Source organism: Saccostrea echinata, unplaced genomic scaffold (assembly GCF_033153115.1).
Source record: "Saccostrea echinata isolate AGI-Se365-2 ecotype Australia unplaced genomic scaffold, CSIRO_AGI_Sech_v1 ptg000015l, whole genome shotgun sequence".
In the NCBI taxonomy this organism is placed as follows: domain Eukaryota; kingdom Metazoa; phylum Mollusca; class Bivalvia; order Ostreida; family Ostreidae; genus Saccostrea; species Saccostrea echinata.
In genome coordinates this window covers 16,299,949-16,327,393 of record NW_026889764.1, presented here as the reverse complement: position 1 = coordinate 16,327,393, position 27,445 = coordinate 16,299,949, and the positions used below count along the sequence as shown (strand labels likewise).

Sequence of the window (27,445 nt, the reverse complement as noted above, 5' to 3'; positions counted from 1 at the left end):
GGGGTTGATGTGTACGCACTTGCGTATTTGCATATCTAGGCAGCTACGCGCCTGGAGCCTTCGGACGAAACAGAATCGGTCGAAGTAGAATAATCATCTTCATGTACTTTCCATGATTGGCTCAAACATGTAGAGCCTATTCTTAAATGAAAGATCTAAATCTGGTATATCAACATCTCCATTCTCTAAAATTTGCCATTTTTTAAGATAATCAAGAACACTATATTATACACTTATCCACTGGCTGTGAGTGGGATAGCTCTTTTATCAAACCCGCGACAGGAACTATTCCCCGAGGGCTTGCCCGAGGGGAATAGTTCCTGTCAAGGGTTTGATGAAAGAGCTATCCCACTCACAGCCAGTGGATAAGCGTTTTATTATACTGATGTATATCATAATTTCTGAGTGTTGTATTTACCTGATACTACAGTTCGATAGTTTAATCATGAAGAAAAAAAATAATTTATGAAAGTTTTGAACAAGTATTTGGAATAAGATAACACTGCTAGAATGAGCTGAAATCCTGATGACGTCACAATGCTACTGAAGTCAGGATGACATCATAAGTCTATAGATTGATTACAGGAAATCAAAATTGGCGGAAAAATTGCATGAAAATTTTCCGAGGGGTGGATAGCAAAAACTATACCCCGGGGTATAGCTTTGCTATGTGTGGAAATTTTGAGACTATAAAAATAGTTATTTTACCTTCTTAACTTTATATAGGAAACATTTTAACAGAAGTATAATAACATATTTTATACACTACTTACACTTTATTTATATTATTACTACTATCAGTTTCTGATGTTGATTGTCTCTTATGACGTCACAAAAAGGGGAAGTAACTCTATTGATAAACGTTATTTTTAGCGATTTTTAAACAGGTAAATAAAGAAAACAACGAGGTTTAAAATTTTACTAATATTGTGATTCCCTCTTTTTAACTATTATTTACAACATATATCATTTACAAGTGTTTCTATTTCCTATGAATTTGACCTGTAAATCCTTTCAAGAAGAACAGACCTGTTTGATGGTGCATACTTCAATGAATCTTTTTAACGATATTACAATGAAAAAATAGCAATAAGCGCAATGTTGTCTGTTTATCAAAATACAGAATTAAATTGAAATACAGAACTAGATATATCATCTAGAGCAGACACCATCATTTCTACAAGCTTTACTGCTAGTGTCGAAGATAGTGTTTGAAGGACATTTTACGGCAGTTGCATTACCCTGTTCACATCTGTAGAAAGCATCACATTTTTTCAGATACTGGTAGTTCCCGTCAGATTTACCGGAGCAATCCGGGAGGAGACCGATATCATAGTGGGATACGGGAATTGCGTATCGCTGAGTGCATTTACCATTGTATGGAAATGTTTCTGTCTGCCATTCACTGTCCGAGGGACACGTTCCCTCTTGTATTAGCCTTTCTTTGAGACAAATAACATAATAAGGGCCGGGTCGTTTGACTGGATGTTCGTTAAGCCCGTCAGGTAAACCTGCACAGCTGAAGTGAAACGATTCGCAACGTCCTGTGTGTCGGTTCATGAACAGCTGCACCCAATACTTGCCTTTTCAAAATTAAATTGAAAAATAATTTAGATTTATATAAATGCTGTGTAAATTGCACAATTAAAATTGAACTACAAAAATCTTTATATTAACCTTTTTTACTTAGAAATTCTTGCAGCATCTACAGACACCTTCCATATTTGACAGGTACTTGTTGCTTTTCATTGCGTTAATTAATACTTAGTGAAAAAAATATACAATTAATGATTTGATTTAATTCACTGCAATTGGTTTATTTAATTAATTTGGATTCTTGTTTCAATGATTATATTTAGAATTTTTATGAAAGGTTATGAGATAGTTAATAAGCTTTTATGTCGCCAATAATTGATAATTGATACCAGATGCTTAATACGGTATATAAAGAATATGGAAAACCTTTTGCTATTTATTTTGTAAACTTTGAATTGAAAGTTGAAATGGAGAAAAACTATTACAGTAACCTAATATTAACCTTATATAATTTACTGACAAACATGATTTCCTTTGAGATAGGAAAACATAAAAGCTTTCTTTCATTTCTTTAGTTCATATTTTAACATTGATTAATTTCACGCTTTAATACAGTTCCCTAGCCTTTTTGAAAATCTTTTTTTCTGTTGTTTTCGGAATAAAATTTTGACCAAACATATCACATCCTGGTTTAAAACTTAAATAAATTATTACATGTATTTGGTTCTTTTTCTAATAGATAAAGATTGATATACATCGCAACTCTTGCATTCTGCCAATTTGACACTGAAAGATTAAATAGACATTAAAGAGGTAGAAAAACAAAAACATTAATTTTGTACATGCCAATACGATGACAGTTAAAATATAATTATAGTGTATTAAAAATACTTACAAAAGTCCTTGACCTCAGGGCGGGAGCCACATGTGACCTTTGTAAAGTTTTCACATCTATGAGTGACGTCAGAGAACTGTTCGGGATAAGGACATTCTGCCAAGTTATTTGGAAACCCGTTCCACATTTTAAAGTTTGGGTTACAGTATAGCTGGCATCCTAATTCTATGGAGTGATTTCCAGCCTTGCAAGCTCTACTTTGAGATTCAAACACACTTCCATTCGGACATTTGACAGCTGTAGCCACGCCCCCTTCGCAACGATAGAATGCATCACATTGTCTACCTACTCCGAAGTAATCCCCCTGCCCCATGTAGAAGCTATCATACTCAAAACGATAATTCCCGTCTGTTTTTCCTTGACAACTAGACAAAAATCCGCCATCTTTGTGAGGAACTTCAAAAGGGTTTGTACACGTGCCATTGTAGGGGATCTTATATATATTCCAAATATCTTCATCCTCACAAACTCCTGTATTAATCAAACGTTCTTGGAAACAGTTGATGTAAGAGTTTGGACCTTGATATCCCTTGTGTAACCCGTCTGTTCTCCCCTTACAACTAGGGTTTTGCCATTTACATGTGAAAATTGTATCGGCATATAATTTATATTCACCTGTGTGTTAAAAAATAATCAAATAATTGCGTTCTGTTATAGCTGTATTAGTATAGAATCTGTAAAATATTGGTTGGATCTGTTCTTTTTAAAATTAATAATGAATATAAATATTGTAGATTTGGTACTCTATATTCACATGTTTGGCTTGTAATGAACATTTTAAGGTGTTACTTAAGTTCCCCACTACAAGAAAATCATGCACAATGTCACAAATTTCTAGAAATATCTGGAAAATATATTATTATATCTCATGCATTCGTTAATGTATATTGTGCAATAAAAATCATGAAAATATATCCAGAATAGCTTCTTTGAATGGAAGGAACAACTTTCATAGGGACAGACAAATATCACATTGAACCATGAATTTTCCAAGATAGCAAAGCTCATTAACCGTGAAGCATGAATTAGTCGTGAAAAAAATGCCTCATGAACAAATATATATTTAAAAAATATTGGCACATAGTCAAAGTGCCAGATTTTAGGCAAATGATAGAAAAAATATTCTTTCTCTTTAAATCTGATTGATAATAAATAAAAGATATACATTATTTATTTACTAACGTTAGACACTTAAAAACGATTGGTTTCTTTGTATGAGAAAATGATCTATTGAAAATATAACCGACAATTTGTATGAACGAAATAAGTATTCAATGAACTAAATCATTTTATTATTCATTTCAGTTCGTTAAAAATCTCCTGGTTTAAAACTTTATCTCAATCTCATTCGAAGAAAAACTCTCTAAAGTAGTTTGTTATGTGCCACCTTTTGGATAAAAAATGATTGAACAACAAAATTTAATTTACATAACCCGTTACCGTACATGTTATTGAAGTAATTTATCATAAATATAGCACATCTATCTCTCTATTTAATAAAAATCATTACATTATTTAAGTATTTTCTTTAATATAAAGGATCATATAAGAAACGAAATTGTTTCGGTTTATTAATTAGCGTCAAAAATATATAAATACTGTTTGTTTCAATATTTTAATTTTATTTAATGTTCTTTAAGAATTAACCATTTGAGAGAGAGAGAGAGACTTACAAGGATTTTTGAGTTCTTTTCGATCCCCACATTCTACTTCTGTAAACTTTTCACATTGAAGCGTTTTTGTTGAGAACATATCAGGATATTGACATTCTGCCATGTGATCAGGCCATGTGGAAAGAAATGAACCATTTTTTGATGAGCAGTTGTAATAAAGCTGGCATTCTGCTGGATTGGCAAAAACAAAGGATGGGTTCCTTTTACAAACATTATCCACTAGGACATCTGTAGATATAAAATTTCAATTAATAAAAATATTTGTCATTTTCACGGGTTTTGATTTTTTTAAAACACATATTATTTTCCTAGAAACGTATGATAAATATGATGGAAAAGGAAATAATAATACATAATAAATGAACAGAAACGAAAGCCCATTAAGGGCATATCAAAAATATTTTTGAATTCGATATAACGAATTGACGAATTTGTTAAAACGAATTTAATTCGTGATAACAAATTAAAGAGTTTTAACGAATTTGATTCGCTATATCAAGTTTTAGAATTCGTTATAACAAATTTCATTCGTTATAGCAAATTTTTGAATTCATTATAACGAATTCAAGAAATTTGTTATAAAAGATTAAATTCATTAAAATAACTTTTTCAAAGAAATTATTAAATTCGTTTAATCAAATTCAACAATCGGGGCCTACAGAAAATACATATCAATTCAATATAACGATTTATCGGATTCGTTTTAACGAATTTAATTCCTTATAACAAGTGTTAGAATTCGTTGTAACGAATTTAATTCGTTATAACAAATTTTTGAATTCATTATAATGAATTAAAGAAATTTGATATAACAGATTAAATTCATTATAACGAATTCAAAGAAATTGTTATAACGAATTAAAATCGTTATAACAAATTCGTCAATTCGTTATATCGAATTCGAAAATATTTTTATAAGTCCTAAATGGGCTTTCTTAGTTATTGAAGTAAAGATTTATTCGTTATTAGTAACCGAAAGATGCAACATAAATATAGTTCGGTTAATCAAAAATTTTCTGTACAACTACCTGTATATAACAGTGGCGGATTCAGGGGGGTTTGGGGGGTTCGGGAAAACCCCCCCACCCAATCAAATTTTTTTTTTTTACAAGTGTCATTTTAACAATATATTGCATAAATGAGACTCTATCCAAGCCCATTGTTTTACACAAAGAGGTGAAATATACAGACCCATGTGAAATCCCTTTCCGCTTGAGCGCACACAATACACAGGTATATAACAACAGTACCATGAATACAGAGATCATGATAGTCCGTGCAGCTACATGTAGTCAGGTAGTGATGACACAACGTCATACACTAACAAACCAAAACTGCACATAGTTATTACAGGTATTGTTTTGGTATTGCCAAAGTAATATTCTTCGAAAATTGAATCTTACTTTATTGAACTATGTGAATAAACTGTGATTATTATTATTATTCAGAAAAAAGCACACTTGTAGATAGAAGTTACAATGCAATTTTAAAAAGCAAATGGTCTGCATTTTTTTAAAATTACAGTTGAATGATGTTTAATAAAACCCAACTAACGGTTACAACTTTGTATAATGAATTGTGGTAAAACTTATATGTATATAATAGAGATCCTGTCAAAACAAGAATTGGCCACTTTTTTTTATTGTTTTTCAAGACTTTTTTTTCAAAACATTGGGCTGGTAAGTGCATGGATAAGATAAAAATAGAAGTATGGTGCATTTATGTTAGAAATTATAAATCAACCCCCCCCCCCCATGAAAAAGCAATAATTCCAACAATTTCCCAAAATAATAAATTTATATTTATTCTTCAATATGATATATCATTATTTGCTTATATTTCAAAATATATTTACAGTAGAGTCAAGTAGTTGAAAAGAGTAATAAGGGTTTCTACACAGAATCCAAATTTTCTAAGTGTTGGGAAATTGCACATCAGTTGTATTTTGGTAGTCAGAGCTTCACATGTGACACATTGGATGTGCATTTTAAAATGAAGAATTGGATATTATATTTCAAATGGCGATATTTCTAATTTTATCAGATTTTACATTTAATTTTTTTTTTAAGAAAAGTCTCATTTTTCAAGTTTACATGGAAGTTAAAAATAATCCCAAAATTTATTACTTTTTTTTTTGTTCTAATTCTTGAAAATTAGGATAGGTCAGTCTTGAAAATCACCTAGAAAAAAAAGTGGCCAAAAACGAATTAATTCAATCTAAAATGCAAGAAAATGCACCATTTGGAGCCATTTTTTAAGAAAATTTCTCGGGGGAGGCCCCCCGAACCCCCACCTATGGGAGGGGGGCACCCCCTCCCATGCCCTCCCCCTTCGGCCCAACGGGCCTCAACCCCCCCCCCCCCCCACATGAACTTCTGGATCCGCCACTGTATAAATTAATAGTAACTATAGTTAACTACCGTAAATTTTTGTTAGTGGAATTAAATTAATTAGGAGCACAATTTTACAGTACCAACCAGACCCAACCTGACACAAAGCAGTCCCAGAGCAGTCCCGGGGACTGCTTTCTGGGACTGCTAAAGCAGTCCCAGAGCGGTCCCAGAGCAGTCCCACAGCGGTCCCAGCAGTCCCAGCGGTCCCAGAAAGCAGTCCCAGCAGTCCCAGTGGGCGGGGTTAATTAATTTAATGGGCGGAGCTTACTCAGAATGAGATTACCAATAAACAATGTAACTATACAAAAGGCAGTTGAAATTGATGAGCAATTCTTTCTGAGTAGTATCAACAAATATTTATAATTCTTACGCGACAGTCATTTCTGAACTGTTAAGAAAATCACAGTACGCGTATAGAAACAAATTATAATTATTGAATGAAGAAGACGTTCACACCTATTAATAACATGAATATTTAAACACAACTATTTGGTATATTAATTTTTAACCAAAATAAACCAATTTCTTCATTTTTTGTGATTGATATTGGTTTTCAATTTTTTTTTGATATAGAAAATTAAACTTGAATTGTTTATTTTATATCAGAATTAGCTTTAGATAGATAATAATAATTATAGAGCAAGGCCGATTCCCATACTATACTCTGAATGCATTTTTCTTAAGTATTGGAGCTTTTGAAAAATTCTTTGTTAAACATTGCCGAGTATTATATTTCAGTCATGATTATTTTCAATGACTTCCCAATTTAATTATCTTTAGATTCTCAATTTTAAGTGTTTTATTATATCAATGTTCGAGTGTACATCTGTAAATCACGCAAATGGAACTCTCAGATTATGTTCAAAATTAATTAATCCCGAAATAAATTTATACACAATTATTGAAACTAAGATTTTTTGCATAACATAGATTGAAATTGGTGTCAATGTTGACCAGCGTGTTCAGTGATGTGTAACACTGATACCCAAATAACATGCATTGACTTTCTGCTAATTATGCCCAAAGGCGATTGAAACCTCAGGTGTTGACACCATTTTATACAATCCCATTGTATTAATCGGCCACGTGAACACAAACAAAAGAAATAAGAAACTAGAGCCGAGCTCGTTGCAATGCAACGAATAGGTCTTCCGTCGGAGCTCCGGACAGAACATAGCGACCTTGAGTCAAGGTCATGCAACATTTTAAGGTTATAAACAATCCTGTAAGGGGCATCAACTTCCAATGTTTAACAGAAGAAAGACAGTAAAAGAATGTAAAATTCCCCTGTCAGTGAACTTGAACTTGTGCAAATAATCGTGCGTCAAGCCAGGACACATTCTGCAGCTGGTTAAGAGCAAACACCATCTGTATGTCATCGACAAAAAAAAATTCACAGTCACGTATTCTTTCAGACTATTCATCCAAAACATCATATTCTAAGTGACCTCGAATTTAACACTTTGGATGATATATTTATCATCTTTTCAGTGAAATGCAAATGCATGCAATTTTTTCTATTACAAAATTAAAGACCTTTTTGTTTGTTTGTTTGTTTGTGTGTATGTTGTTTAACGTCCCTCTCGAGAATTTTTCAATCATGTGGAGACGCCACCATATTTGCCGATGGAGATCTGCAAATTTTGACCTATACTCGGCACTCATGGCCATTGAACAGTGAAGGATCTTTTTCGTGCCAGCACCTACTGCCAGACGGGACTTCAGTTTATACGGTCTCATCTGAAGGATCGGTCTCTGCGTCCCATAGTGGGATTCGAACCTGCGACATAAGGATCAACTCCTTAATCCATGACTCTAGAGGAGACACTCTTACAACTGCGCCACGTGGGCGACTAGACCTTTTTGAATTTTACACTTATTATATCAGTGACCTTGAACTTGCCTAAATGACCTATTTTAAGGTCAAAAACAACCTTTGAACTAATTATGAGCTTCCAGTGATACTCAATGACCAAGATATTCCTGAAAAAGAATATTGCACTTTTCTGTCAGTGACCTTGAACTTACCAGATAGACCTTGGATCAAGGTCAAAACACATCCTTGGATCATAAGCAATCTCTGTATCAAGTAATAGCTTCCAGTGATTTTATATTACAAAGTTATAGCATGGAAAAAAAATTAATATTTATCTGCCAGTAACCTTGAACTTGCGGGAAAAACCTCTATTCAAGGTCAGGACAAACCCATCTCAAGCAATCTGAGAAAAAGTTTCCTGTGTTCCTCCCACCCCTTATAAATTTATAATCCAGGCACGAGTTTTGCCACTTCTTCTGCCAATCTAGTACTATGTTATCTCAAACCGGTGGATCATAAGCAATCTTTGTTCCTAGTATGAGCTTCCAAAATTATAGCACATACAGTAATCTTACACTTTTCTGTCAGTGACCTTGAACTTACAGGAATGACCTTGAATGAAGGTCGTGGCAAACTCTTTTTGTCATAAGCAATTCCTGTATCCAGTGAGCTTCCGGTGACTCCCTATTAGAGATAAATGAGTCGGACAAAACTTTGCTATTTTTTTTAAGTGACCTTGAACTTGCCGGAATGATGTTGGATCAAAACCATGACACACCCTCGGATCATTAGTAATCTTTGTACCAAGTATTACCTTCCAGTTTCTTCATAACAAAGTTATATCCTGGGCAAACTATCACGTACAGCCGGACAGCTAGGCAGACGGACAGTGTGATTCAAAGACTCAAAACACCCCCACCCCAAACCAACACACTTCGTTTGGGGGGATATATAAATTCCTATGTTAAATTATGAACACTCTTTCCGGCCCAAACCTTCTCCCTGGAATCAAGATTTGAAAAATAAAATGAATGTATGCTATGTTGGAAATTTTCTCATTCTAGTCCATGGGTTCTTGAGAATACTATTTTCAAATGACCCCATGCGCGGATCTAGAGGGGGTTGGGGGCAGTTAAATGTATATACTAAAGCAAGTAAAAGTAAACCCCCCCCCCTAGAAAACGCAGACCCTTCCTCGATAACGCGGATCTGTGTTAAAATGGTATGAAAAGTCTTAGGTATGAAGCTTTAAAAGTCAACGACCCCCCCCCCCCCCACACACACACACACACGCGCACATAAACACACACACGAAATAGGTTTTTCACGTTTGTGAAAAGAATTTCTTTTTTTTGGCTCGTCAAGAAATTTCTGGGTTGAAATATTTTTTTATTGGGATCCCCCCCCCCGTGGAAAAAAAATCCTTGATCCGCGCCTGGACCCCATCTAATTTTTACTACATGTATCCGTTAAAAGAGGATGTGACCCTTCATTTGAACAAAACTTTACCAAAAATATTCTATGTTAATTTTCGTTGTTATGGCTCAGTGATTCTTGATAAGATAAAATGAGAAAATTTTACAAGTAACTTTAGAACGACAACGACGATAACGCTTATATACGCCAAGAAAACAAACAAAGCTGAAGAATTATGAACAGAAAAGCTTACTTTGGGCCTCTGGGCTTGGGAGATGAGATACTTATTTAAGAAATAAACAACAATGTTAAAAAGTTCTCTGGGAAATGAACTTGGTTGGTCACGTGATCAAATCCTGTGAAGCCCTAAGGGCTTCTCAGATTTGATCAGGTACCAAACAAGTTCATTTCCCAGAGAACTTTTTAACATTGTTGTTTATTACTTTTATTTACATTTGAGACGAATTTTCTGAAAAGAACTGCATTTATTAAACGAACGGCCCGCCGTATTCATGCTATGTTGTGACGCGAAGTGACCTAGAAGCTGTTTGGTCTTGAGAGTTCTCCTCGCTCCAACATTTGAATACTTAAATATTGCTGTTCAGCAGTCCAGTTCAGGAAATATCTATTTATAATTAAAAAAAACAATGATCGCTACTGAGAATGATCTTACTATTATTGTATGAGTTCTTTATATGAAGTCAAAAGCGGTGATATCGTCTTCAGTTTACATACCTTCAAAGGAATTTCGGGTTAAAAAGGTAAGCGTGATTTTAGGCTAATTAAAAACATTCTTCACACCGAAGAAAGAACTAATGATCATTTGTTGAACGAAAAAAAACATATATGTTTCAATTATTTTATCTTTTTCATCGCTTTAACGGCTTAGAAGTTCCGAAACCAGTGTCACCGGGACAGAAATATGTAGACAAGATATCATCTCGCTGTGTGATACGGTCACGCCATGACCTCTGACCCCCTAATAAGTTTGTACAGAATTGAACATATTTTCTCTTCAATAGGTTCACCTAAGAAAAATATTTGCAAATGTAAATAATAAAAATTGAAAATATTTTGTCATTTTTTTACGATCGACGGGCCTGCATTTCAAAGAGAGAGAGAATTTCTAGCTAGGTCTTTGAATAACAGTGACATCGGTTCAGAAAACCAGGTCCCTAGGAATGTACATGTATATAAAATAGGCAGTGCCTTTCTCTCGGAATACATCACCTGCTTCTGTAAAGCTCCATCCTCACTTGTACTTACATAACCGGCTGCGAAGGAAAACATTCTATTTATTTCGGGGATGGGGGTATACGTATAGCGATGAGAGGCAATTTATTCACCTATACGTTCATTAAATATGAAGATTGCTTCTGAGTATTTGTATACGATCGCACGACTTTCGTGTTAATTTATAAAAGTTAGATTATGTAAGCAAATAACAAAACTAACTTTTGTTCTAGATGAATTAAATAATTACTTAGCCGTTTGTAAGTTTTTTTTTAACATTTGTAAGAACCACTTTATTTTAAAAAAACAAATAATCGTCCTATTATGGGCGCCCATGATATATTAGACAGGATGTTTAATTAAAATATAATTCAGATATCGACATCCAAGAGAACAACACATTCTTTTTTTCAGTGGCGGATAAAGGAATCTAGAAAAGGGTGCCCGATCAGTTTTGGGTCGGGGTAGGGGCCCAAAGCCACATAAAAATTGATTTATTAAATCTTGTGTATATTTTGGATACAAAAAGGGGGCTTGCAGGCCCCCTGAACCTCCTCTAAATCTGCCAGTGTTTTTTTTTTTTTATTAGTCAGCCCACGGGCTGACTAGTTACGGTGGGATAAAACTGCAAGTACGCTTGCATAATTTGGAATTCTGGGAAAAAGATGTACACGACTTGTTCTAAAGAAACTCGTGCTATTTGCTCCAACCAAAGGGCGTGATTCTTCACAAACACCTCTAAACAAAGACGCGACCTCGATCTATTTATAGACTGCATTGTTCTTCGTCGTTCTCGACGTAAAATTAAAGAAGAGATTGTTCTAAGTGGGAAATATGATACTATGAAAATATTTCAGTGCTTCTTATAGAAGATGAGAAGTTTATATGCAGAGCACATTTAACACTTGATATATACCCTCAATCGCCGTTGCAAGTTCAAGGATTTGTATTCCTCTGAATGCCTGATGCAAGACTCCCTCGATCAATACCTTGCATAAGACAGGTACGGGTCGGAATTCACACAATAATCCACTTGCACAAAGGTCCCAAGACAGTGTAAAAAAAAGAATCTCTTTACTTTAATGATGAAAGTTATGAAAACGTCAGAATATCACTTAAGATGTGTAAATTCTTATAATTTACACGATGATAGACATGTACATGTAAGTGCCGCTTGTGCACGTGAACCGCGCCCACAGGTGAGAAACTGACCACAGTAGAACTGCGATAGTTGAGAGAAACTGCGCGGATTTGTAGACAGCCCCCCCCCCCCCCAATTAGAGAGAGTGGGCGAGATGGAATCCAGTATCATTTTAGGGTATACGTACTGTATGTATAAAATATTTTGAATCTCCAGTTTATTACTTTATTTTGGAAGCAATTCTTTTCTTTCCTAATAACACTAAAATGGATGCTTAAATTTAGAAATTGAATTAAATATACATACACCCTCCCCCTTCCCCTATCATGCATTGCCTCGAACCTGCACGATTAAAAAACTTTTATCTAATAATAATTAACACAATCTAACCCAAGGTCTACCTTCCTTTTCAGCATCATATTAATCTATATTATTTATAGAATTTAACAGTAAAAATGAAAATGTATACATTCTTACACGTTCAATGATTGGGATCATAGTGGCTTTGTTCATTTCTGAGACGAACTTTATCTGATGTCCGCGCCCAAGAGAAATTAATCGGAGGTCATCATAATGATCACGATGTAGTTTAACTAAAATTTATTCTATGCTTTATTAAGCGCTAAGCGCATGCGCAAGCGCTTATTAGGGAGTCTTCATAAACAGGAAATCATCCAATCAACGACTCCTATCGGCATTATGTTCTTCTAAACATAGCACCTCAGATATTCCGATAAGCGCATTTTCTAAAAATAGCACCGCTGTAGTGATCTAGCGCAGTGCTATCATATCTTAATTTTATTATGGATCTAGCGGTGAAGACCAGTAAAGTTGCTTGCACTTTTTTCTTAACAATGTTTAACATTAAAAAATGAGTTGGTGTACATGAATACCGGTATGACAAAGCAATAGTTATACGCCAGTATGAATGTACTATTGTACATGTATTAGTATTTGTTTTTGTCATCACTTTTACGTACCGTATTCGATGATGGGCCACATCGATAGAAATATGATTTTGCGCGATAGCAACAAATTACTTGAGTTGTTTGCATATTCATGCTCCAAAGATCGTAATCAATCTGATCAAAGTCTGGGCATGAAAATAATTACTCAGCACCTAGGTGAAGGTATTTTTTAAGTAGTTAAATTACGCTCATGTCAAACGTTAAATTTTTTTTAACATTTTGAGACACATAAGATCGACATTAAATTCTGAAAAAGTGTATGTAAGTAAAACTGTGACAATTGTTGAAAAAGAGCATACTTATTCACCAGAGTTCTATTAACTAACTTAGCTTAGCGCTTTTCAGTACTGTAAGTACTTTGATTATTTATTATGTACAGAATTATGTTACAAATAAGAAAACGACTGGGCGAATTTTAACTTAGACGACAATGACTTTTAATGAACACAACATGATGGATAAAACAAATCATATACCATCACAAACCAAGAAAGAAACTAAGTCTTTCTATATTCCAGTGGCTGACTCTCAGCTTTTTTTTAAAAAGCTAATCTTGTTATAAAGACTTGCAGAATAAGCGAAATACTCCAGATATTTAATAAAAATCTCGAACCCGATCTAAAACGCGTTGACAAAGTCAAACCAGACGGTTTTAGTTTTTAGGGCATTTTTACAGTGATTTGAGAAAAGTCTGATAATTCCTGTTAATTTTAAGAAATAAAGTTCGTCATTTTTCAACCTCGTTCGGTATAATATAATTTACTGATAATTTTTTCCGTTAAGGAGGATCACATGGGCGAAGGATAAAAAAGAGGTATTCTGCATGTACATGTACACAACATTGTTATTGTGTACTCGGATTAAACCGAAAATCCTTCGTTACATTGTATTTGGGTATAATTTTCACATGTTCTCAGGCAAATATTCATTTATTTTTATCTGTCTAAAGACAATAATTTCAGTTGATAGAGAAATGCTTTTATTTCATCGTTTTTCCCCATCCTTTTGATTTACACGTTTGCTTTGTACACAAAAGCGTGTGTTCATATACATAAACCGCTGTTTCTACGCGCTATCGATATGATCAGGGAGAACATGATATTCTCCAGCAATTTATTTTTATGAAAACACTCAATGTAAACATATTAGGTGAAAATATATATACCGATAGTATCTTAATATCTTATTAGTATATACCTGTTTAATTGCAATGTAACCAAGCGTAACGATCGCTTGCCAGGACTTTTTTGGATATAATTTATAACCGTTATTAAAACAACTCGTCAGCTGAGCGGACCTATGATTTAAACAGTAAAATAGGGAAATTCCAGTTCGAAGTGTATTTATTTTGGGCGCTCTTCCACATAAACAAATAAGACCGCATTTACGCGTACTTACATGCATGTACCAGTAATTCGTATCATGGGAAAATTCAGTTTATTAGATGAAATAAAACAAAAGCATAAGGTTAATCTTCCTAAACAACACGTTTTTAAAACAATCTCTAATATAACTGACGGTATAAAATAACAAAGAAATAACGGGATTGTGTAAATTTGTATTTAATTTAGAATGAGAACAAATCTTAACCTGTCAAATCATTTATAAAACATACTTCGTTTCCCAGACACTAATTGTCGTGCGTAATCTTCACATGCACTGACCAAGAGGTCACAAGTTTGAAATGTATGGCTTCTCATTGCGTGAGTTTTGTCAACACATGTCGGAGTAAACTATCTAAGCCAATTGATTCCCAAAGAAAACTGCATAGGAAGTTTTTTTTGTACACTTTTTAACGGGTAAAATTCATTCGACGCTCGATAGAATTTTCAAATACAAGTGAAATACTTAGGTTACTTGCGTCCGAACTAGTATTTTGTATGCAATAATATTGTAAGTTAGGAAGAAAATAATACAAACTCAAAAGTAGTTAACTTTATTTTCGATTTTCCTGACAATTAAAAATGTGACCTCTACGTACAATCATCGTGATAATTATATACATGCTGTTTAATGTTCATGAAAGAAATAGCAACTCGTTAAATAATAACATTAGAGAGATAAATAAACTGTTTCTTTAATACGCAAACAAAGTGGTCTTTTCGGCATTCGAAATGCATTGAATTTGAAGTCAGTTAAGACTAGTTGATTAAAACGAGCGAGTGATAAACAGTAAGACGAAATAATATGAAAGATTCTGAATGATTTTAAAGTAATTTTTCACAAAGCGCAATTATCTCGATATCGAGAAATACAATGTTTATAAAAATAAAATTAATATGCAACTTTCTTGTAATTCAGCGAATAAAATATAAATTGAAATGTACTAGCGACTTAATCAAAGATATTATAAAATAATCTGAAAGATTCAACATATTTATCCACTCATCACTTAGTTTACAAAATGTATTTGGAAAGGCCATTCTATGGTTTGTTTTGTGTATGACCTTAGGTCGCTGGATCACACGCCGATTGATCCCCGGTGACCTCCTCTGCCACGCGCTATCGAGGGAGGGGTTACATAATTGTAAACACACAAGGTAAATGTAAAAGGCGTGTACTTAATGGCTGTGAATGGTCTATGTTTAAAGTTTTGTTTTATTTTCTAACTTTATTGTTTGTTTTTATATGATAAGAAGAAAAGGTTATCTTTTTTCCCTGTTAAGTAGACTGGTTTATCCAAATTTGAAAACAAACGAAATAAAAGGGAAAGTTGTCAGTAAATAATTTAGAAATAAAGCTCTGAACACTTCAAGAACCCGATTCTAAAGAATATTAGCATCTAATGTAGCTAGGTTTATTATTTATAGTAAGTTTATTTTAATTACACGCATGAAGAGCTCTTGTTTACTTGCTGAATGAAAACGCTTACCTGTATATGTGTTATGCTTCTAGCTCATTTAGAACACAAGACTCAAACAAAATAACGTTTTCTTGAGATCAGTAAGATGTTAACTAACAACTTTAATTACGGCAGCTTTTTCGAAATATTTCGATGTAAATGTATTGTTGCGTGAACAGACAAAAACAGCGATTAAAATTCAAAATGATTTTTATGCACCAGTGTTTGGAATTAAGATTATAAAAGATCGGTAAAGTAGTCGTACTGATTCGATATAATTAAAAACATAACTTTCCATTAATTAACAGCTCTTTGTACAAAATTGACATTATACGCGATCAAAAATACTAGCTTTGTTTATGGCCACAGGTGGCTAGTACACTGGTGACCTCGATCAACAGCGTGGGATTCGCGCGTTGGGTTACATAACTAAACATCGAGCTGAACATGGAGACCGTAATATGCATACAGCTAATGATCGTGAATTATTCAATGCATACAGTTTAAAATCACTTACAAAGTTTGTTGTAATATAAACGTAGAAAGATAGATTTAATATTCTCCGCTTTAGAACACTATTAATCTAATTTAAAAAAGAAAAGAAAGACTAGTTGTAATAAATAATTTAATAGTGAACCATAAACAACGTTTCAAACCTTATTAAAAAGAAAATTAACATTAAATACCGCAGGGTATATTATTGATAGCAAGTCTGTTTAAGTTATACACATGAAGAGGTCTGATTTCCTTGCCGAATGAAAAACGTTACCTGTTTACCTGGCCAGCTTTCTAATACGTTTTACGCAATACCCATGGTATACTCGAACAAAGCAACATTTTCATTAGATCAAAAAGGTGTAAAAGAACAATTTTGTTCCAAAGATCCAGATCGAAATATTTACCGTTTTTGAGTTATAAAGCAAAAACTTTTATGGGCCCAAGATCCCTAATCATAGGGGCCAGCCCCTTTTAAATAGTATAATATGAAAGCCCTTGCAATTATGCACAACTTTTGTTCTACATGTCTTAACAAAATATTTCCAGTTTTCAAGATATAAAGGAAAATATGTCAAATTTTTTGCTGTTTTCCGCGTTCTAACTTTTGACCCCTCTCTAGCGCCATTTTTAATGCAAAAATCAAAAAACAAAAACCGATGTGCACAACTTCAATGCTTCCTCTTTTCAATTTCAAAGGGTTTTGTGCTCCAATTATAACCATTTCTGAGCCTTTGTCTGGAAATCGGAGGCATGCAAAATTCAATCAAAGGGGAATAACTCGTGAACAGAAGGTAATTTCCGAATTGTATTACGGTATTCTGACAGTGTTTTGTAAAGTCTAAAAGCTCTGAAAATTTGAACAAAATCTGTTTAAAAATGAGGAAGATATGAAGCGTCAAAGTTGGCGTCTAGGAAAAAAAAAAAAGAATAATCTTAATCATCACAATCAGTAGAAGGTCTTCCGTTGGAAACGGAAGACCTTAACAAGTCACAATTCCCGATATTTTCAAATGTTTATTTTTTAAATAAATGTACTCTTTTAATGACTTGTTTATAAATTAAAAACTAATTCATAAATAAATCCCGGAATAATTGTTCACATTGTTTATGTGACAGAAGAATGGTAGAATAATTTTATTTCATGGTCATTAAATAAATCATTAGGTTTTATTTGAGGGTGGAAAAAATTGCATGGAGTGCTGTTTTAAGCATGGTATTAGCTTTTTGAATTAAGAAAAAAAAAATCCAGTACAGTACTTTCATCTGAATACATGTATCTTACTGAAATGACAAGTTTGTTTTTTGTTTGTTTGTTTTTTTTAAATAGTACTAATGCAAACTTTGAGTACATATGTAATTTGACAGCATTAATTTATTAAATAGGCCTAGATAATTTTTTTTCAAACACATGTATTGAAGTTTAATTTAAGGGATAAAAACCATCCCCTGACTTCCCTTTTTAACTACTTTTATTTTCTTAAAATTAATTCTAGACTACAATTGTGTAAATTTACAGCCCTCTGAAGACATTTAGTAATTACATGTATAACTATCTCTATTTATTTAATTTTTGTAAGAAATCAATACTTGTTTTTTTTTTGTTTTTTTTTTTTTATATATATATTTGCTTTTATCTTAAACACCTCTCTGCAGAAAGTAAACAAAACAACAACAAGGAGCTGCAAATTCAGAATACACAAGGGGCGGAGCTATCATGTTACTCAGAACCTTTTTCACGCATGAGTGAACAAAGCAGTCCCAGAAAGCAGTCCTAGGGACTGTTGGGTCTGCTTTCTAGAGCAGTCCCACAGCAGTCCCATAGCGGTCCCAGAGCAGTCCCACAGCGGTCCCAAAGCAGTCTCAGAGCGGTCACAATGCAGTCCCGGGGACTGCTTTGGTGTCAGGTTGGGTCTGGTTGGTACTGTATATTCTTTGATTTGTATGGATACAATATGAGAACCTTCCTTGACTTCAAAGTACTACTCTAGAGTATGTCATATTTGAATTCCCCTTCAACATTAATTCAATTTAAGAAATAGTTTTATATTTATTAACTGACTAACTTTGAATGAAATTAAATGAACTTCTTTATTCACAGTATAATTCACAGTCTGGGGTTACATGTATACTAGAAATCTACAAATAAACCCGAGGGCACAAGTGCAACTTTAAAATTTTTTTTTGTCTTATATGGTTCTTTAAGGGTGATCGACCCTAAGGAAGAAAATCACACTTTTTTCATTATAATAATACAATATCTCATACATTAATTAATTGAATGACCTAGTTGATAATAAACTTGATAAATAAAGTTATTAAACTTGTGAGAAGGGGTGCTTCTTTACCAACTCTACAACCAAAACCATTTTGCCTTATTTCTGCGGTTAACAGGTGACTTGCGAAAATGAATGTTTTCTAACAAAAAAAAATCTGAAATTCAAATCAGTTGTCCATCTTTTGTCCACGCAAGACTGATATGAATCAGTGTTCGACATTTAAGTTTGAAATGTGTATTGTTTTGAGTACACAATGATATTTTTAGTACATGTATATCTTCGCCATTAAGAGCAGGTTGATCAATACATGTTATTCTTGACCGATATAATATTTTGTTCATATTTGTATTCGATCTTTGTGAAGATTTTATTTTAAACTGCAACTTTACCCTAAATGACTATCGTTTTAAACAAGATATTGCATACAGCTAACTCAGGTTTGTAGAAATATTATCGGATCAATAATTATTTTATTAGAGGACCCTTGAAATAACGAAAATTTTTACAAACACGCAATTTGAAATGTTCCAGTACAATAGATTTAAGTTTCAATAGACAGAGTTAAAGGTATGTTGATTACTGTGGAATCATCATTGTTCGTGGGTTCAATGTTCGTGGGTAACCAACATATGACTGGTTCGTGGGGACGTAATTTCGTGGGTAACTTGCATATTTTATTAAGATAAATAAATCAACTGTGTTAAATGTATGTGTGTTTCAATGTTCGTAGGGACGTTAATTCGTGGGTAAGGGCTACCCACGAAATCAACGAACATTGATCCCCCACGAACAATGATGATTCCACAGTACTCTAGATCTAGCAAAGTAATGTTTTTGTTCTGTTTATATCTGCAATGGGTCTCAGTTTTTCACTACAATATCAATGATTAAACGTGCGCGTTCTAAACCTTGCTGTTTTTGCGGCTTTATTTTACTTTCCCTCACCAACCTATGATATTGTTACAGTGCATAACCGTTTTATAATATGGGTAATACGTTAGAACAATATCGAGCCGCATCTGGATTTTATTTTATCTATGAAATCGATGCACAATCAAATACTTGAGTTTCTGTTTTTTCAACTTTATACATTTAATCTTTATTTGTTGAAAACATACCAGTGTTGTAAATAAACATTCAAAATTTGTATTGGAAAATTATGCAGTATATTTTCTGCATGCCTGTTTTCTTTTAAACTTATGAATATGTAATTACTGCTGTCTAGGGATATTGAATCAAACACTGGACCTTCAAGCGACAGAGTTCATAATTTAGATATTTTTCATATAAACAAAAGAAGTATTATTAGAACAAAATTGAAAAATTAGTATCATTTGTCAATGATTATCATTTTGTGTTTTACTGAAACACATTCAGAAGAAAATTTTGCTAATAATATTTTTTCATTTGAGGGGTTTTCCACATTTTTTCGCAGATCGAAATTCATTTGGGGGAGGTACTCTTATTGATGTATCTGATTCACTTCGAACTTCAAGACATACTGACCTTGCACCTTTAAGCACGGAATGTATATAGATAGAGGTTAGTGATCCTATATAGTAGTAATTTCTTTTGCTTCCTGAATCGAGCTCCGAATGCTGAAAAATCATTTTAACAATGTGGTCTATTGAAAAGCTTTCTGGTATATCCAGCAAAAAAGTAATATTTGGAGACTGAAATGTTGATTTTTCAGATATCCCACACACTCATATTGTTAACAAAATTTTGTCTTAGTTTAGCCTTAGTAATATTATCAAGGAGAGTCAATAGTAGATCTTGATAAAGAACTGTAGCTCTCCAAAAAAATTTATATTGACAGACCGCAGAGTTACAGTGTCACCCGTAGAAAAAGAAGTGCATGTTTATTGCGCACAAAAAAGTGCGCTGTTTCTCGATTTATTTTTATTATTCCTTTTTTCAAAATGCCATCTCAAAATATTACTATGTTACTAACATATTCTTTTACTTTTTCTACAACAACACATTCCTTATAACCGTTGTTAGTAGCCCTCCTGGGTCTGAAATTGAGACCATCGAAAAATTCGCCTATTTATTCTTTCATGATAATTCGATCGAACGGGTTTCGTGCAGATATCATCTACAATAGTTGGTAGGGGTCTAAGAATTAATTTTTTGAAATCGAGCTTTTGTACAGTTGAGGTAAGAATTTGGATTTATTAATCCAGAATCGTCCATCCCAATTTTTTCAGTCCACCAAGCTACACATCTACAGTTGGAGTAGTTCTAGCAGGCTTATTGACCCACTTCTGGTCAGTTCAGACCACAGAGTGCTTCATTCCGCAACTGTTCAGGTTAATAAGCTATCTCATAAATGATCATAAAGGAACATATGTTTATGCTAAAGTCAGAAGTTCTTCAACATCAATCATTCGAGCGAAAGATTTGTCATATAAACATGCAAACATAGATAAATTAAATCCTCTTACTGAAAATATGCTGATTTGAATAAATATAAGTAAAGCACTGGATATATTACTGGACGAAAAAAGTGCTGAGAATCCCAAACTTTACTGATAATGTTTGATAATTACTGATACATGTACTGTGCTGTTCTTGCTGATAAATACTGATATTTACTGTTATTCTTACTGTAAGTTGTTACTGATATTTTTAGTTGTTTCTGATAAATACTGATAATTACTGTCGTCTTTACTGTTGAGTCTGATAAATACTGATAAATACTGTTGATGTGCTGTCGATGCTGAGATTTACTGATAATTTCTGTGGTCATTTTCCTTGAGCTGAGAAGGTGCTAAGATAGAGTTTAGGGTTGTTAAACCCTTCTTCAATCATTACTTTCTTTTTATTTAATTTTCACAACAACATTTTCATGTTTCTTTATATTTACTGCTTGTGACAAAAAATATGACACTGATCTCGATTACAATACGGTTGTGAAAATCCTGACATAATTATGTTCCCCAAACGAAGTTTGGGAACATATTGTTTTTACTCTGTTTCTTCTTATTATTATTATTCTTTTTTTCTACTTTCTTCTCTGGTACTTTTTTGTCCGGGAGTGTTCTCATAGAACCACTCATCCGATTGACATGAAACCTTTTCAGGGTTAATAGGCATGTTGTGTAGGTGTTCGGAACGAAGGTCATTTTGCGCGCACATGCATGCACGTGCGCGCGCGTGCAATGAGTGAAATGACTGATCTACTTGATAAATCCGTAACTTTGATATTTCTTGATGAATTGCTTTGAAACTCAAAATATAAAGATACATTAGTAGTCTAGACAAGATAACATGGTCAAATTAGCGTGAACTCACGCGCATGCACGTGCGCTCTTCTCTGATTGGCTGATACAAAAATCTCAATAATTTCCTTGTTTAGAATATAAGTATATATTATAAGGTGCTACAACATGTTATATCGGAAATTTCTTGAAAACACGCGCATGCGGGTGTGCTGCAATCTGATTGGTTGAAACTTTAAATGTCTATAACTCCCTTGGTTGTCAACAAAAGAGGATGAAATTTACGACATGGATAGGCACATAGAGCTCCTACATTATAATATTATCAAAACTGAATGCAAGGCCATGCATGCGCGTATGCTGAATTCTGATTGGCTAATACTTAAAGGGTTACATCTCTCTTATTTTTCAATGAAATTCTTTAATATTTAACACAACTGTATGTATTGTGAGACACTATTAGAAAATTAATGTGAAAAATGTAGAAAACATGTGCAAGCACATGCGCTGAAATTTGATTGGCTAATACCCATATGGCTATATCGGAGTAGTTTTCCAAAGAAATACCCTTAAAAATAAAGTGTCCATCTATATTACAAAAGTATTGTCTAATTTATTGAAGCTTGTAGAAAATGGGGCATCATAAGGGGTTGGGGAGCCGTTTGGGGAACATCTGTAACGGTTCCCGTTACAATTAGCACTAGTTAAAGTTAACAATTAAATAAAATTGTCAGCATAAAGGCAAATGTTTTCCAAGAATCTATGAAAATAGTACATGTGATTCGGACCATTTTGTAGAGGACAGACAATCATTTTCTTTTTTAAGATGGCCTTACGTGATAGCAGTTTTTTTTTATTCTTTCCCAAAGATATGCATAGTTTTTTATTTTTTTTTTAATGTTCGGTCTTTCTGATTTTTTTCCCCCCTGAAAATCTGCCCGAAACCTATAAATTTTATCCTTTTTTAAAAAAATAAACAGGGGTGAATATATCTGGAGGCACATTTTTTATTTTCATTTTTTTTTTTTTAGGAATACGTAATGCAAGCATTCGTAGATCGTCCCAGAATATAAATCTTCTACATGTTTATACATGTGCAATATATATATATATATATATATATATATATATATATATATATATATATATATATATATATATATATATATATATATATAAAGATCAAGCAACAAACAATTTTACATCAATATTTTTGAGTATTTTAAATGAATGTATTCCTGAAGATTCGGCTGTAATTCGCCCAAAAGACAAACTTTGATTCAATTCGTCTCTGCGTATAGAACTATAAAATGGATTAAGAAATCTGGCTCAAAAGTCTAAAAGAAACTCTCAACCGAGAAAAATGTTAACAATGCGGGAATAAGTTTAACAATATGACAAAAATATGCGATCAAAAATCATCATGAAAACATAGAACACCACAAAAAATTACTTCCAGACTATACTGGAAATTTTTAGGAGACTTATTTAAAGTTTAACCTACTACAGACATTCCGCCCCTACAATATACTTCTACTAATGATGATATACATGTATCTGTTGCTTTTTCAAATGAAGAAGGAATAGATGTTTTTAATGATTACTTTGCCTCTATTACATACATTTTCTCGCATGTTGACATGATTTATCTTGCATGCAGGGGGCAGACATATGCCACCATAGAATTCGATGCTATAAATGTAATGCAGTTTAACTGAATATACTTTGATTAATATGCCAGATTGACAACAAATTAAGCCAAAGGATGACTGAATTTTTTAATGCAAACTGTTAGGCCAATATTTTCATACCGTTGTTTTACGGATGACTGTTCCTACCCGATCAAAATGGCTGTGACCTGATATATTGTACCACCTCTGAATTTTCGAGGGTTCTGTGTCACCTTAGCTCTCAATTTGTTATGTTTAATAATTGGATTTTGGAGCTGCATTGCTCTTCGTTATCCTCCATTAAAACACAATCAGGAAATGAAGACATCAGTTCCTTTGATAAGTAATGGATATATGCCGAATACTGTTCTATATGTAAAATTATCAGACTGTTTGAGGCCCGTTAGGGCCGAAAACAGTCTGATAATTTTACATATAGAATTGTATGAGGCATATATCTTACTTAAAACATTGCTATTTAAATGTCCAAAAGTTACCTGGAGGAGTTCAATAATTACACAATAGGAGTTCAGGCATCAATAGTTTTCTACCTGAAACCATCTAATAAGTAGACAAAAGAAAAGAGAAAGTTTTTTTTTCTTTAGACAGTAAAATCAGTGAGTGAACTCTTTTGTTTCATTCATTCAATGGCAGCCGTTTGGCTTAGCAGGAATTATGGACAGTGGTTAGGTGATGAAGGATTTTTTTATGATTCGAAATTTTTTTTTATTAAGTGCGTTTGACATTGATAAAGATACAGTGTTGGATGATATATTCAAAATGCATTTAAAGTAAAAATGCGGATTTTTATTTTAAAATTTTGATTGGATGATATAATGAAAATCTTGTGTTTTAAAAGTGCGGTCATTGTGGCGAACAAACTTCGTTAAATGAAGAGATTCGCAGACTGGTTCTTTATCAGAAATGGATTTAAATTGGCTTAAATTTGCTGTATCGAAAATGCTTTGCAAAAAACGGAATGGAAAGTGTTACTTTTGAGGAAGGTTAAAACTCCAGTTTCTTCTTGGATTTGCTATTTTTAACAACTTAATTTCCTCGCGTTCTCTTTCCCTGAATTTTTTCTCCCTAACTTTTTTTTTTGGTTTCTGGACAAATTAAACCTTAATTTCACTCTAGTTGTTGTGTTTTAATTACTGTCTGATTTTGTTATCACTGCCGTCCGATAATATATTATTGGACTGCTAATTATTATTATCGGACGGCTACAGGTAAATTTTTAGACTGCAAGAACAAAGGCATGACGTCACAGCAATGTTTTAAGAGCCATTCTCTGTAATGACTTGAACTTTTATATAGGAGCTGTGGCACGCATAGTCTCAGAATTTCTCCAAACTCTCTATGATAAAAGTCTTTGATACCGTTAATTCAGATCAGGCAAAAACTGGTTGCTACGTGTCATGGTTACCATAGCAACATGTTGTAAAGTTTGAAAAATGGCATTTTTCAACATGTTCAGAGTCCCACAGTTAACGTTTGCAGCAAAGCAAACAAGTGGCAATGACTGTTTCTGAAAGTTGAAGGTCTGATGTCTTAAATGCATGATAAACATGTTTGGTAAATCAAATATAACATACGTTACTATGGAAACAAAGTATTCAAAAGTAATAATTTTGTTCATTTAATTTTATAAAGTCATACACTTAAGAATAAAAACAATTATAGGTTGAAATGCAAGCAAATAATAGACAAGAGATCCTTGTAACATATACCAAGGACAAAATATGATATTTCTTATAGGTTGGCAATGGTTGCCATGGTTTTAATACCATGAAGGGATTTTAAATTTACTCTCTTAGTGTTTTAATCTTATCCTATCTTTTTAAAAAGCATATTTCTATATAACTGATGATCAATTTTTAAAGGCCTAGGTGTGACCCTAATTTTCACATTTCAAAAAATTCAATTTCAGTTCTTTAAATAGTGCGTTGCTATGGAAATAAGGCGAAAAAACATGCATAAAAATCTGAGAAATACTCTGTTTCCTTGGATACGTGCCCTTGTATGTAGATTCCCAAAATTTTTATGATTGATATATGTGAACAACTAACCTGACTATCAATTTTGACTACCACCCAATCTCTAACTGGATGCAAAAAGCTGGCACATAGGGTCTAATATTGACAAAAAATTAACAAAATCGAACATTTTCTCTTCTTGGTAACCATAGCAACAGCATTGTATTTTTCAACAACCTTTATCAATATATGATATTCAACTTTAGTTCTATGAGATAAGTACTATTCAAGGTGATTCAAATAATATGTTTCTTGATTAAAAGGTTAGTAAATTCCCAAGGCAGCAAAAAAATATCACTTTAAACAACTAGTACTTTGTTTCCATGGTTACACTGCAAAGTAACAATTAATCTCAATTTTTCTTATGTTGTCGGTGTTGCAAGGTCCTAAGGATGTATATGTGCCAGTCATGAATTTTATTGTTTTTCCTCAAGATAGTAGCATTAATCCAATCATAGCAACAGATTTTGCATGGTGACACTGTGTTACCATGGCAACCATGAAAGTTATTTTTAGAATAATACTGGCAATACCTAATTACATAAGGTAAATATATTTCATTGCTTTTCTTAGGTTTTTGATTGAGTTTGATCATGTAACATCTATCATTTGTGAAAATTGAGCGTTTTTCAGCATTTTTCAGCATCTAAAATGTATTCCAAATGTACCCATGGTTCCACTTACTTAGAGATAAATTCTAAATAGTTTCTTTATAGCATAAGTGCCAACAAGGTGTCATGTTTTTGGGAGAATAGTGTGTTTGTTTTTCTTAGTCTTTATTAAGGCTTATTAAAGATTTAAAGTAGCTGAAAATCTCAATTTTTTCAACTTTTCTGGTTGTTACCATGGCAACCAAGACACATAGCAACGAAATTTTATTTGATATATGTTTCTGGTGTCAAGTTGTAATAATGGGCAAAGTTTCGTCAAAATCGATGACCATGCGTGGCAAAGAAGTTTAAGTGGTTACAGAGAATCGCTATTAATTGTTATTATTATATAATTGTTCAATAATACAGGATTTTTGCATCCTCTGGCCTTCGGCCCTCGGGCTGATATTGGAGTCTCGGGTTGATATGGGGTGTGATACAGATTTTTTTCATATATAATTCTCTATTTATTACAATTACTTATTTTCAATTCCACCATATCTCATCTGCCAATAATATAGAAGTGTATTTAAGATTTCTATTTATATTCAAAATTAGATACTATTCAGCTTTTTAAAAATTGACCTTTTTGACTAGATACATGCAATAGTTTTAAAAACGTTGCATCCGGTATGCAATACGGAAAACTGCATTACACAATTGTATCTCCTTTTGCAGCCATTATATACTTCTGTCTAACGTTTAAATATCTGATGGATCATGTTATAAATACACAGTGTTAAAAAATACCACAGGAAAGCCTCTTTTCCTTTTTTTTCAACATTTCATGTGCATTTTTTTTTTTAAACATTTTGTTGATTTGAGAGACAGGAATTTTAATGTTTTATTATTAATAAATATGTATTTCATCCATCATTATATATTGAATCAGAGGAAGATCATCTACTTTTACCTACCTATTAATGAGCTGTTCATGGAAGAAAGATCTGATAAAACCAAGTGAAGAACGTTTAGAACCACCTTCGATGTACTTTCACATACTTTCAAATTCTTCTCAAAATTCTCCATATTCTCCGATAGAAGTAAATATGTGGAAATTTGCTGAAAACCCGTCGCTGTCTCGTCCATTTGATACAGAACTTGGAAGTTTCCATTCCTCGTAAAGTTAGTAACAAGGAGTATGCAAAATAAGATATTTTGGGACGTCATCCTTTACA

General features: G+C 33.1%; 1 protein-coding gene across 1 annotated transcript; it reads right to left on the bottom strand.

Annotated features, from left to right (window-relative positions):
- Window positions 1-1,152: 1,152 nt before the first annotated feature.
- LOC133187674 (uncharacterized) lies at window positions 1,153-27,306 on the bottom strand. The gene is made up of 4 exons (XM_061323089.1): window positions 27,185-27,306; window positions 4,105-4,332; window positions 2,432-3,046; window positions 1,153-1,583 (listed from the first exon to the last, which is right to left on the bottom strand). Exons 1-4 carry the CDS (start codon window positions 27,294-27,296, stop codon window positions 1,153-1,155), a joined length of 1,386 nt encoding a protein of 461 aa, XP_061179073.1. The 5' UTR covers window positions 27,297-27,306.
- Between the last annotated feature and the right edge of the window lie 139 nt (window positions 27,307-27,445).